Genomic DNA, 14,464 nt, shown 5'->3' on the forward strand with positions numbered 1-14,464 from the left:
CAGCCAAGTGACCTTCCGGATGACATTCTAGATGAACTTCCAAATGAAGCCGAGGCTGCCGTCTCAGCCCTCAGAGCCCCTTACGTGAATTTCATGCATCGGGCCTCTAGTGTTTCTGTAAAAGCATGAAGAGCCATAACATTAATTTACCATGAAAGGACATTTCAGTAGTTCATCCAAACTAGTTGTTGTTTTTACATGGAAATCTGTTCAAATAGTGGGCTGTTGTGTGGAATATGTGTATTCCATGGCAGTTGTACTTTTGTAATGGGACTTAAGTTCTGCTATTACCCAATTGCTTTCCGAAGGCTTCTGCTGCCTGCATCTTTCTCCTCCCAATCTCAAAACACTTGTCTTCCTTTAACTTTGTATTTCTCAGGCCATCTTTTAACAGAACTAAGCCTCTTCAAAGTGTGTTTGAGGAAAAAAAAAAAAAAAAAACATGTCAGGGAGCTGAGTGGATAGAGAAAGAAGGGAAAATCAAATAATGAAAATGTTAAGAAAAAACTTGTTTTATTGCATTTGATTTCTTTTGTTTGCAAGTGCATGCTCTCTAGAAAAACAGTGCTGGCTGCATTTTACTTTTTAAAAAAATATATTTTATTGATTTTTTTTTTATAGAGAGGAAGGGAGGGAGATAGAAGCATCATGAGAGAGATACATCGATCAGCTGCCCCCCTGCATACCCCCCACTGGGGATGTGCCTGCAACCAAGGTACATGCCCTTGACCGGGCCTTTCAGGGCCTTTCAGTCCACAGAGTGACACTCTATCCACTGAGCCAAACCGGTTTTTGCGCATTTTACTTTTTAATGTTTATTTTCTCAAGTTTTAATCAGGAGTTAATGGAGCTTCTAATTCGTACTAAAAATGAATTAAAATCTATGTGTTAACATACCCAAGACTAGCCCTGTTAGAGCTAGAAGGACACATGACAGATTTATTTTCTGCTTTTGAGGCGCGTGGCAGTGTGCAGATGTCCAGCCTCCCAATAGCTCAGCCCGTGTGATTAAATCTTTAAATGTCTATAATCCTCACCTCTCTCTTCCTCTCCCCACTCTCTCTTTTTTCTCTCCCTCTTCCCCCACTCCCTGGGGAAAAAGTAGGTTTACAGTGTTACAGTTGTTCATTGGAAAATAACACAACGATTAATTAATAAATAAGCATATACTCTCTTTTGCATACTTACAACTGTAAACCTACATTGGTCCCACTCTGTATATATGTTTCTGATGGCATTATTTTAAAATTAGATAAATATAACTTGATAAATGGTCCTGTAAATAACAGAACCCAGGGAGTGACAAGGACAGCACCCAGCTCTGCCCAGGAGGACATCATCCGATGGTTTAAAGAGGAGCAGCTACCCCTGCGAGCGGGCTACGAGAAGAACTCCGACGCCATAGCCCCCTGGTTCCACGGTGAGTGCGGCAGGCCCTCAGCGGCGCCTCCCCTGAGGGTGGCTAGAACTGCTGGCCCACCAGCAAGGCAAGAAGACACAGGCTTCCTTTTATTTGGGCTGCCCAAGAAGTCTTTGAAGTTATTTCCTCAAGGCAGTTTTCAAAGGTTTCTCAGTGAGTGACATTCTCATGTCTGTAGAAAGAGCCGGCAGCTATGGTGGTCGCTGCACGCACTGTGGGTTAATTCATCACCACAGATAAATCACCTCCAGGTGGGCGGGGAGAGCGGTGCCAGTGCTCTTGACTGTGATTCCCATCAAATGGCACTGCCTTCCGTCCACAGTCCATGGAGGGAGTCGGAGCTGGTCTTTGGGCATGGTGGGCAGGGCGTCGGTGGGGCACTAGGAAAGTCAGCTGTCCAATAACTCGTTGAGTGACCTTGAGCCCATCATCTTCCTTCTTTGGAGTAAATCAGTTTATCTGAGCCTCGTTTTTCCTCTTCTTTCACATAAAGAAGTTGAACTTAAAAATTCTGTGCTTTTGATCTTTGTTTCCAGTCATACATAGTGAAGGTTGCACAGTAGGTTCACTGGAACCTGAGCAGATATTGGCTAACAAACTATTTCTTTATATGACCCTAGAAACTTGATTAATTCAAGTCCCTATCTACTCAGCTCACATTTCACTGACCTCTCAGTTTCTTGGGCTTCAAAGAAAGGAAGTGTTGTTTTTGTTTCTTTGTGTGGTTGTTTCTGTTGGTTGTGTTTTATTGTTGTTTTTGGGTGGGCTTTTTTTTGTTTGATTTTTTTGTTTGTGTTTTTGTTTTTTTTGTTTTGTTTTGTTTTGTTTTTTTGTTTTTTTTTGCCTCATTTGGCTTCTTAAGTCTGTAGTTAAACTGGACCAAGTGGTTCTATCTACAATAAAAGTGCCTTAAACAAAAATAAAGTTTTCTCACAGAGCCAGTTTGTCCTGAAGGCTATTTCGGTTGGAATGATGTTAATGCCTCTTTTTTAAGTAGCATCATCTCACACATATTAGGAAATATGTCTACAAAAATAAGCTCCCAAACATATAACAGGCAAACTCTTCTAAAAAGAACACAATTATTTGTGGTAGGCTTTCTGCTGAAGGGCTGCTTTTGTAGTTAGAACGTTCCCGGAAAGCTGGCTATAACCTGGAAAACACTTGTTCTTGGGCAATTCAAGCTTTGGGAGGTGTCCCTTCCCAAAGGAACTCCCCTCCCTCCAAGGACCAGGTTGTAAAACTCCTTCCTTCCCATTTTGCTTAAAGAAATTGGGAGAAAGAGTGACAATATCATCAAAAGAGAAATAGAACACGGGTCAATTACCTACATGTCATGGCTATCACCACTTGTCTCAAATTGCATTTTTAATTTTCCTCTTTAAGATAAAAACTGAGGAAATCAGCTGCTATGTAGCTTCTGTGTCATTGGGAAGAAGATGCCTTCATCCCCAATGATGAGAGTGGTGGTTTAACAGCAGGGAGTGAGAAAATGTCCATTGATGTTATTAAAAATCCTGGTACTTTAACAGGCAGTTCTATTTTAAACTATTTGCTAAAATCTGGGACTAAAAATCCAGCTAGAACTTTGGTTTAAAAATAAGACTCTTGAGTTTTACATAAAAAAACTTATTAGTTGCATAATATTATGTCATCTGCAAATAATGACAGTATTACTTCTTCTTTTCCAATTTGGATACCTTTTATTTCTTCTACTTGTTTTTATCACTATGGCTAGCACTGCCAATACTATGTCAAATAGGAGTGGTGAAAGTGGGCATCCCTGTCTTGTTCCTCTTCTTAGGGGATACTGTTTTAGTTTTTGCCCATTGAGTATGATGTTAAAATACCTAGGAATAAACTTAACTAAGGAGGTAAAAAAATCTGTACTCAGAAAACTATAAGACATTGAAAAATGAGATTGAGGTAGATAAAATCAAGTAGAAGAATATACAATGTTCATGGATTGAGAGAACCAACATCCTTAAAATGTCCATACTACCCAAAGCTATCTATAGATTCAATGCAATCCCCATTAAAATACCAATGGCATATTTTACAGACCTAGAAGTCTCCAAAAATTTATATGGAATGAAAAAACAAACACCAAATAGCTGGATAAATCCTGAGAAAAAAGAAAAAGGTAGAGGGATCAAAATATCAGATATCAAGCCATATTACAATGCTACTGTTCTCAAAACAGTCTGGTACTGGCACAAGAACAGACATAGGCCAATGGAACAGAACAGAGAACCCAGAAATTGACCCAAGCTATTATGCTCAATTAATATTTGGCAAAGGAGGCAAGAGCATGTAAGAGCATGTAATGGAATCAATCAGTCTCTTCAATAAATGGCGTTGGGAAAATTGGACAAATACATGCAAAAAAAATTAAACTAGACCACCAACTTACACTATACACAAAAATAAACTCAAATGGATAAAAGACTTAAATGTAATATAGGAAACCATAAACATCTTAGAAGAACCCATAGGCAGCAAAATATCAGACATAACTCAAAACAGTATGTTTACCAACACATCTCCTAGGACCTAGGACAATGGAAACTAAAGAGCAAAACTTAGTTGCTTTTTTATTGATTTATTTTCATGCATACAAATATTTATCATGGAGTAAGCAAAATAAAATATGTATAAACATAATACATACACAACCATGTAGTCACTATAAGTCATTGTCTTCAGTTTTAGGAAGACAAATTTCACATATTTCTGAGATAAAGAGAGATTATATCTTTTTGAAGTATGATTATTTATCAGGAACCCTGTTTTGAAATATTGGAATAGAAACTCTCCTTTATTGGCTTACCATCTTCCTTTCATTATCATAAGTTATCCTTCCAAAGTTATTGCTTCAGTAACCTAACTTTTAACCTATAGAAGTTCATGTGCTCACCCTTTCTCTTAAGTAGCTTTAGATAATGATAGTCATGGGTCAGAGAGGACAAGGGAAATGATATTGGATCATTGGTTTGTGGGGCTAAGTGGAAGGTGGCCTGCTGTCAATTGAGAAAAGGAACATAGGAGGCTGAGGGAACTTAGGGAAGGGGAAAAGAGGGAAGATAATGAGCTCATTTGGGATAAAATGAGCTTGAAATGTCTTTGGGACAGTCATGTGAAAATATCCATTTGGCAGGTTAATGGATCAGTGCTAGATAACAGGTTGGAGTTGTCAGCACATGACTAAAAGCATGAGGGATGAAATATTTCCAGCAGTTGTGTTGAGAATAATGATAGAAGACCCAGGATAAATCCCAGGGAGTCCTAACATCCGGTGCAGCAGTAGAGAAGAGCAGAGAGCCCAGATCTCTGTCTCAGTTCTCCTTTTCCAGTTGGGATCATAATGAAGGAAAATGGTGTGTGGCTTGGAAATATCCTGCCATGGGTGCATGCTCGGTGATGCTAGTTTTGTAGTTGGTGAAGTAGGCATTGTCTCTGAACACCTAGATGTAGGATCTTGATGAAAAATCCCATGATCAAGCAAGATCCTGAAATGAAATGCAGACCTCAACTTCCTGAGCATCTTTTTGTGATCTCAAGCAAATCTAGATATGCAAAGAGTCCCAACATCTACCTCTCCCTCAGCAAGAATTAAAGTTTTTTTACAGACCATCAACCCTACATTTCACTGGAAGCACATGGAAGCCCCCACAGTTTTGGCAGAAGGCCTGTGAAGGAATTTTGTAGTTGGTGTTTTCGGATTTTTTAAAATATATATTCTGCAAATTAATGTTAGTGAATTTGGACATTTTATACTCAGTCATTTAGGAGGACTGTTGGGAATAATTTTAAACACAGTCATTAGAAGGACTATTGCTCAGATTTTTCAAAGGGACTTTATCATGTGATGATCAGGTTCATCTATGTCAATCCCTCATCTGGCCTCTAATATCAGCCTGCTAACTGGTCTCCATCTTTCTTCTGTGGTCCCCCCCAATCCTCCACATAGTCAAACTTCAATTACAGTAAAACCCAAGCTCCTCCTTATGGACCACAAGAGCCTACTTGTGCCAAAACCTGTTTGGGTCAGTGGATAGAGTGTTGGCCTGTGGACTGAAAGGTCCCAGGTTCAATTCCGATCAAGGGCATGTACCTTGGTTACAGGCATATTCCCAGTGGGGGGTGTGCAGGAGGCAGCTGATCGATGTATCTCATCAATGTATCTTGCTCTCTATCCCTCACCCTTCTTCTGTGTGAAAAATCAAGTGTATATATATATATATATATATATATATATATATATATATATATATATATAAAGCCTACTTGTTCAGCCTCCAACATTTGCTCCAGACTCATCTCAAATCGCTCTTCCTACCTTGCTCACTGCTCTCCACCATGTGTGTCACTTCTGAGGCTGAGACACCGCACTTGTCCCTTCCTAAGGGCCTTTGTAGTTGCTCTTCTTAAAGTTGCTTTTCTCAGGGCCACTTCCTAAGAAAGTGGCTCACATGACTGTGGAGGCTTACTGGATCCCAAATCTGCTGGGTAGGCGGACAGCCTGGAGACTCGGGAAGACTGGCAGCTTGAGGTCAAAGGCTGACCGCTGGCAGATTTCCTTCTTGCTCATTCATCTCCTAGTCTGTGATTTGTCATTTAACTTTTTGGCACATTTTGAAGCATTGGAGTTTTATACTTTAGTGAGGTTGAGTTTAGCTATTTTTCCTTCGTGGCTTTTACTTGTGGCATAATACACAATCCACCTGTAATTTATTTTGTATATGATATTTGGTGTAGAAACCTAATTTATTTCTTTGCATACAAAGTGGCCAGTTTTCCCAACATCATTCATTCAATAGCCCTTCTTTTCTCCACTGACTTACAATGCTGTCTCTGTTGAATGCCAAGATACTGTATGTGGGGATTACTAATAAGTCTCTGAATATCCTGCTTCTCTGAAATTGTCTTAATGACCCCTTTATATACTCACATGGCTTTTAGGGAAATATGTCAAGTTTTAAAAGCTTTGTTGAGATTTTGACTGGAATTACATTTAATTTGTAGATTAATTTAAAGAGGTAATTGCCATATTATGTTATGTATCTTTTCATCCATGAACATGGTAAATCTCTCCTTAGATTTATTTTAAATTGTTAAGTAAATTCCCCATGCCGAACAAGTACCTTTTATAAAAAGCAAGTTAGATTTAGTCCTGTGTGTTTATCATTATTTCTATTTTGAATTAAATTTTTAAAATCACATAATTGGTAGTTGTAGATGTAAGGAAATTATGTTTTTATATATTTAGCTTGAGTCCAGTAATACTTAGTGATTCTAATTGTCTGCCAGAAATTTTGTTGGAGCTATAATTTTTTTTTGAGATCCTAATGTGTGCCAAGCATTATGCTGAACACTTTAAAGGAGGTGATTTTTTAATAATATATTTTTATTGATTTCAGAGAGGAAGAGAGAGGGACAGAGAGATGAAACATCATTGATGAGAATCATTGTTTGCCTGCCTCCTGCATGCCCCCCACTGGGGATCAAACCTACAATCTGGGCATGTGCCCTGACCAGGAATCAAGCCACAGAGGCCAGGCTAAAGGAGATCATTTTTATTCCCATTTTATAGAGTAAGAAACTATTAAGTTCTTCTCCAGGCTTCTACCACTAGTTGTGGTAAAGTCAATAGTCAGGTCCAGATCTATTTACCTTCAAAGTCACAGCATGTCTGAGTTATTTTGGGTCTCTGAGGTCTATTTAACCTCTTTTTGTGCAACAACAACAACAACAACAAAAAGTTCTCCCGGGCCTGTCATGGAGCCCACCTTCACTCCAGAGGGCCTCAGAGCTGTGCCGTCCAATATGGTCGCCATTAGCCCTCTGTAGCTTTTTACATCAAAATGAATTAAAAATTAAATAAAATGAAAAGTTAAGTCCCTCAGTCACACTGGCCACAATTCAGGGGCTCCATGGCCACACGTGGCTAGTGGCTACCCATGGACAGCACACACAAGGCTTCCATCATCACAGAAAACCCTGTTGAGGTAGCACTGTCCTACAGGGTTCCTAGGCCTCATGCAGAGAGGAGTGGGCATTTTTCTCTGCTCCCTCTCAACCCCAGCTATTACGACCAGGCTTCCAGGAGCGTTAGCCCAGCTCTGCCCCAGGCTCTGCAGAGCTGGGAGCTGTCAGTAAGCTCCCGCATGGTGACACCTGCTTTCTTCTGGGCACTGTAGTTCAGCCCCGCCCTGCCTGGATTGAGCTCTAAATATAATAGACTGCCGCTGGGAGAGCTGGGTCGTTTCAAAAATTGGTGAAGTAAAAGCAAGCTTTTTAAATCACCCCCTTTTCACTAGCACAGAAATCCTCCTGCGACCGCAGATAAGTTCCGGTTTTGTAAGATGCGAGGAGAGAGCTGGTCAGGGGGGCGGAGGCCTGGAGGCCCTCAGCCTCTGTGGCTGCAGGGAGACCACTGCTTCTGGATTCTCAGTCGTGCCCAGGCACATCATGGGATGAAAAATGCTGAGGAGATTGCTCGAGTCCCTGGTGATTAATATCTGACACCGGATTTTGGCTTTGCCTTCACGAGCTCCCTTTGCGGGCACACAAAGTTCACTGCTTGGCGGTAATCGCCGCCGGGACTCCCTGGGTGCGCCCAGTGCTCTCATTGGGATCATGACAAATTGGCTGCCAGCTTTTATCATCAGATGCACCAAGAGGCTGTGCTTTTCAGGAATAATAATCCTGCCTAAAGCAAAAAGGACGAAGCCTCATTTCAGCAGCGCTTCCCTTCTGGACCTGCTGTCAGTTCCACCGTGTGTCAGGAGCCTCCGTGAGGACCTGTCCTGTGCTGCAGAGTCATTGTATTGTGTTCAGGTGTCTCTGGGGGAGTAGATGGTGCCAAGATCTGTGCGTCATGGGCAATCATTACAGATGCAGGGGCTTCAGGCGGTTTGATTTACAGCTACTGTATGACCTACTGATGTTAGGAGCAGTTTGACCTTAACCCAGGCTTAGGAATCCGAATCCATCTGTAGAACATCATGTTATGAAGTATAACATCTGCGCCATCTGTTGAAGCCGCTTGGGATTTCAGAGTGAGTCAGTACGTCAGGGAAGGGATAGAAATCTTACTCCAGCATGCCGCTTCTCCTTCACTCACGATTCATCAGTTCCTCGGCTCTGAGGGGAGTTTTCAGGGTCAGTGACAGATATCCCTGGTTTCAGAGGCAGTCAAATCCGGAGTCTTCAAACCTCCGTCATGTGCGGTCCCGGGGCTGGCCGGTTACCTATTGCCTTGTTTCAGCTTATGGTCATCATCTGTAACTTACCAGCAGGACTGGGTGTGCTTAGGAAGGTAAAACTGGCCAACAGAAGCACCGGTCCATGTCTGCAGGAGCTTATACAGGGATCATTGGAGCATCCAGCATGGACAGTGCAGGAGCTGAGCCCAGAGGCTCACTCAGTGTCTATAGTACCTGCATTGCCAATGGCTTGGTTGTAGCAGGGAAAGGGTGGAGAAGTGACCAGATGTGATGGGGACCAGGCACAGGCATCACCAGCCCTGCCCGGAGTTAGTGCAATGGAGCTGGGGGCCCTGGAAGGGAGGCCCTGAATCTTCTGTTCCAGGGACATTTCCTACCTCTGAGGGGGCGGCTGCCAGGCTTTTCACCGCCCCCAGTCCTTACCCCAGCATCTCACTGGGGCTGAGCCTCATGAACTGCACTTAGAGGTACAGGCTGGGTGTTGGGAGTGGTGCATGGCAGAAGAGAAGGCACAAGAAAGGCTGGCTGGTTGGTGTTGGCTGGGTGAGCTTCATACCACAAATCATCATCCGACAGGATTTCTCAAACCCTCCCTTAATTAGAGGTCTACTTAACAAAAAGATCATAGAAATATTTTTATTTTATGTTTTTCTCTGGGTAATTAGGATTCAAGTCTCAATTAACTTTACCACCAACAAGACTAAAGGGCTATGATAATCCATTGCCTTTTCACCAGGAGGTGTGTGTCTGTGTGTGTGTGTGTGTGTGTTTCCTAATGATGAGATGCTGAGTATCAGTGTGGTATGGGAGCTTAAGCCTGCTAAAAAGCAGAAGAGCACTAGGAGAATGCCGCCCCTTCCTCCCAGATCATAACTCCACTTCACCATCTTCCCAAGGTGTGTTTGGGCACATTCTATATACTTTAACATTATTGATTTATCTGAAGAATTACAATGGGGATAAAGGGAAATCTTGAATAGGAGTCAGACCTCATGAGTTTGAGCCAATTGGGGAAAAGTCTGGTCTGAGTTAGTGTGAATTCATGAGGCATCTAACGTATAGATATATGAAAAAATATGAAGATATATATGCAGATATTTACATATTAAGATAAATACATAAGCACACATACAACTGGGTAGTGCCTGTGTGTGTATATATGTATATATATTCATATTCATATATATGAAGAGTTTCATTCCTTTGAGTGTATATGAAGACAGATATGTGTGTGCGTATGTGTGCGTATGCTCTTATTCCTTCATGCCAATGAGCATCATTTAGGAGTAGCTATAGAGAAAGGGCTTTGTTGACCTGCATCTGTCCTGGATCCGTCACTGACTTGCTGACTTCTAGACGAGGGTTTCTCAGCTTCAGTACTATTGACATGTTGAGTTGGATGGTTGTTTGTGGTGGGAAGCTCTCCTGGCCACTGAGATGTTTAGCAGCATCCCTCGCCTCTATGTCCTGGATGCCAATAGAGCCCCACACCCTCCCTGCCCACGGACAACCAAAAAGCCTCTCAGTAATTTCCAGGCACGGCCCTCGTTGGGAACCATTGTTCTAGATCAAATGGGATCATTCCCAGGACATACACTGTCCACCAGTAGACTGAGGAGAGCACCTCCAAGGCCCCTTCCAGATCCCACACTCCCAGGCTGTCAAGGGTCCGGCCAGACTCAGAAGCCATCTGACCCCCCGTGTTGCTGTAACGGGGTGAATAAGTGGAAGTGTCTTCTTCTGAAGGTTAAACATTTACGTTCCTATCCATTTGCTTATGCAACCTACCCTGCCGACTTCCCAAAGACCAGAAGAGGAGTGATAGTGGACTCTTTTTAGGTGCCCCAAATGGACTTAAAAGTCATACTTATTTTCACTGAACTTGGTCCACACAGCTCTGTGTAACAGAGGAGAGGTTTGGGAATGAAAAGCCTGCCTTTCTCACCCACAGGAATCCTCACACTAACAAGAGCGAATGAACTCCTGAGCACGTGCCTGCCGGGCAGCTTCCTGATCCGAGTCAGCGAGAGGATCAAGGGCTATGCCCTGTCCTACCTATCTGAGGACGGCTGCAAACACTTCCTCATCGATGCCTCCTCCGACTCCTACAGCTTCCTGGGCGCGGACCAGCTGCAGCACGCCACCCTGGCGGAGCTGGTGGAGTACCACAGGGTGAGCCGGTGTGCAGACTTGACCTGCTCTGCGAATCCCTGTCCTGCAGCAGCTCGAGCTCTGAAAGGCAATTATAGAAAAATGATTGAGACAAGTACTGGGGGATTCGTTTTTGATAATTCCCCCCCCTCTCCCAGTCAGGATTCTTAATTGCATTTCCTTTATCCTCGAGCCTAGTTCCTCCTCAGATACTCAGAAAGACCTCACTGGGCAGAGAACATAGGAGATGCTAAAATCTCTACGCCTACACTGACCACATCTGAGAACACTCTCAAGTTACAATTCAGTGCAGGAGGTTTGCACATGAGAAAAATCTGTTTTGAAATGATCCTAGACTATAAAGCTTTGTATAAATCAGTGTCTCCCAAAGTGTGGTACGCGTACCCCCAGGGGTACGGGAAGAGTTTGGTGGGGGAACGCATTGCACCGGAGTTTGGTGGGGATATGCACTGCACTGTGCTTAGCTGCGCCTAATTCTACGTTCTCATGAGTATGAGGGGTACTCAGCATTACGAAAATTATAGAAGGGGTACACATATGTCAAAAGTTTGGGAAACACTGGTGTAAATCAAGGGTAGGCAGGAAGTTTTTGTGGGATCCCCTTTCCACATCCTGAGTAGTTTGGGGTTCCAATTCAGGGTTTGAGTTCTGGAGAAGTGCCGCACACAAATGAAAGGAGACTAGAAGAAATTTAATTTGGCAATAGGGGGGCCAGCTGGTAGTCCAACTCTAGTGGGAGAACCACACATTGCTCTGGTCTTGCTATCCCTTTTATTGAGGCTTTGGGGGAAACACCCATAGCGCTTAGGCAGGAAATCACAGTTTACACAGGACAAACAGAGGTGGAGGCTGCTTCAGCTAACAATGTCTCACCTACAGGGTGAGTGGTTAGAGCAATTAATGTTGTTGACAGCCTTCTTGGCTTCCTGTCCACATCTCTCTGTTAGCGAAACAGTAATTGGATTCTGGCAAGTTCTTTGTTCTCGAGAGGTAGGAGTGGCACGGCATCATTATTTACTCTCAACCTGCCCAGCCTGACCTGTGCCTTCTGATTCACAGGAGGAGCCCATCACCTCCCTGGGGAAGGAGCGCCTCCTGTACCCCTGCGGTCAGCAGGGCCAGCCTCCCGACTACCTGGAGCTCTTTGAGTGACAGCCCCCAGCGTGTCATCTGCAGCCCCCGGCTGGCATTTCCTGTGGACAGACACGGCTGAAATGGACATCAGTGTGTGAAGCCAAAATACCCTGCCGCAGAGCCAGTCCTGATCAGCCAACAGTACCCTTGTGGTCCTACAGAAATCCCTCTTCTGCATACACACTGGAGTTTGATGCTGAGAGATCACCTCTGCATCCTATGAACTCCGGAAGTGAAGGGAGATTCCCCATTTCAGCAACTGCCTAACATGAAGGATACCTCCTCAGAAATGTAGGGAAGGCAAAGGGAACAAAGAAGAAACGGGAGCCTTTTAGGAAGGAAGGTGTCCTTTAAAAGCAAGTAGCTCGTGGGAACTACTTCACGGCCTCCCCACTCTCCTTTTGCATCATCTCAAAAAGTCTCAGGGCCTGCTGATGTGAAGTTCCATGCTGGCTTTAGGGAGCTGGCAAAGGAAGCCTTTATGGATGGCTGAGATGACTCTCCAAACACACTTCATTTACTGTGCATGTTGGAGCCAGGATGTAAGAGACATAGCGAAACAAAGTCAGGAATGGAAGTTGAATGCGTTTTAAGTATAAGGTGAGGGGCTTAACAGGGACAAAAAAAAAGCACTATGGACCAGGAGAGCGAGCTGGTGTCTGAGTGTCCTCAGCCTGGAGAGGCAGGACATGTTGCCCATCTACCTTGGCTCTACCCAGAGTGCACTGGGGATGGAGTCTGTGCACACGTGAGGTCCTACGTGTTAGTGGTGACTGACATGAACACAATAGTGAACTGTGTGGATGCCACTTCTTGTGGGTTAAACTGCGTCCCCCAAAAGATATGTGGAAGTCCTAGCCCCCCATACCTGTGAACATGACCTTATTTGGACATGGGGTCTTTGCAGATGTAAGCAAGTTAAGATGAGGTCATACTGGACTAAGGTAGGGCCCCATAATCATTGCCTGGCATCTTCATAAGGAGAGAGGGGTTTGGGAACAGAGGCTCGCAGAGAGAAGGCCATGAGATGACAGCAGAGACCAGAGTGATGCAGTTGTCACCCAGCAATGCCAAGGACCACCGGCGACCGCCAGGAGCTGGGAGAGCCGCTTGGACAGGCCTTCAAAGGGAACCTCGCCCCGCCGACACCTTGATTTCAGACTTGTAGCCTCCAGAACTATGACAGAACAAATTTCTGCTGTCTTAAGCCATGACTTTATGGTACCCCTAGAAAACCAGGACAGACATTTGTGTAATTACAGAACCCGATGTGCGTTCTATACCATACAAATGGGAGATGTACAATCACAGACCGGCACCCAGCCCTCCTCATAATGAAGGGAAAATAGGAGATGAGAAGAACCTCCCACTGGCTCTGTTTAGCTCAGGACAAGAATTGCTCAGTCAGGAATCTTCTGGCCCATGCACCCCACCTCCACCCCACGCTCCATCAGGGGGAAGGCCTGACCTAGGAGGCTCGGGGTCACCGAGATCGTTCTCTGGGAAGATGGAGATCTACTCAGACTTCAGGCCTGCCTCCCCACATCAGCAGGAGGAAGGAGAAGGTGGTAGCAGTTTGTTCCCGAGGTCGTTGGTTGTCTAAAGCACTCGCCGACAGTGTGACCCACAAAGAGTCGGGCACCTGTCTGTGCGTATATATGTGTGAGTGTGCATGGGCGGAGATGTGTACGTTAGTGAGGAAGTGTTTAAACACAGAGTTGTTATGTTTCTTGAAATGTTCCATGTGTTTTCTATTGTCTGAGAGACAACTGTCCGTGAGTGTCCAAGAGTCTCTCCGCTTCCTCTCTGTGACTCAGCAACCATGAAGTGACAGGATTGCAGAGGTAGAGCTGGGCCAGAAGCCAAGAACTCCTGTTCCCACCTCTTCCCACCATGAGCTCTGTGGTCGTGGATAGGTCCCCTCACCTCTCTGAACCTCACCTCCCACTTCTAATGAAATAAAACAAGGGATTTTAACTTGATGATCTTTTTTATTTTCATTCAGCTCTGAAATCTTTAGGCTCTGGAATGAATAGAAATGTACCCTATAGTCACTACTAATTATGAAGACATACACTGAGTAACCAGATTATTATGATCTCTGAACACATAATAATCTGGCCACTCATTGTGTGTGTGTGTGTGTGTGTGTGTGTGTGTGTGTATGTGAATATATATATTTATTATATATATTAGAGGCCTAGTGTATGAATTCGTGCATGGGTGGAGTCCGGCCAGCCTGGCCAGGGGGAGGGGACATGGGCAGTTGGACGAGGGGATAATTTGCATATTAGCCTTTTATTATAGGATATACACTGAGTGGTCAGATTATTATGTGTTCAGAGATCATAATAATCTCACCACTCAGTGTATAAGATTCTAGAATCACCCTCTGCCTTAAATTATTTTGGAGGAAGTAAGTACAGTTATATGCAGATATAACTATACCAAGTGACCTCTTACTGGGGGAAGACTTAGAACATGAGAAATGACTGGGTGAATGTACCCT

At 43.9% G+C, this 14,464-nt stretch overlaps 1 protein-coding gene across 2 annotated transcripts in view; it reads left to right on the top strand.

Moving 5' to 3' along the window:
- The window catches only part of SH2D4A (SH2 domain containing 4A), a 51,282-nt gene extending 37,348 nt beyond the window's left edge, over positions 1-13,934 (top strand). For both annotated transcript variants that reach the window (XM_036459260.2, XM_036459262.2), the window contains 3 exons: positions 1,290-1,420; positions 10,601-10,821; positions 11,881-13,934. In XM_036459260.2, coding sequence (XP_036315153.1) covers positions 1,290-1,420; positions 10,601-10,821; positions 11,881-11,973 — 445 coding nt within the window. In that variant the 3' untranslated portion in view covers positions 11,974-13,934. The remainder of the gene's footprint in view (positions 1-1,289; positions 1,421-10,600; positions 10,822-11,880) is intronic.
- The last annotated feature ends 530 nt before the right edge of the window (positions 13,935-14,464 follow it).

The sequence above is a fragment of the Pipistrellus kuhlii genome, unplaced genomic scaffold, assembly GCF_014108245.1.
Source record: "Pipistrellus kuhlii isolate mPipKuh1 unplaced genomic scaffold, mPipKuh1.p scaffold_m20_p_3, whole genome shotgun sequence".
NCBI classification, from domain to species: Eukaryota; Metazoa; Chordata; class Mammalia; order Chiroptera; family Vespertilionidae; genus Pipistrellus; species Pipistrellus kuhlii.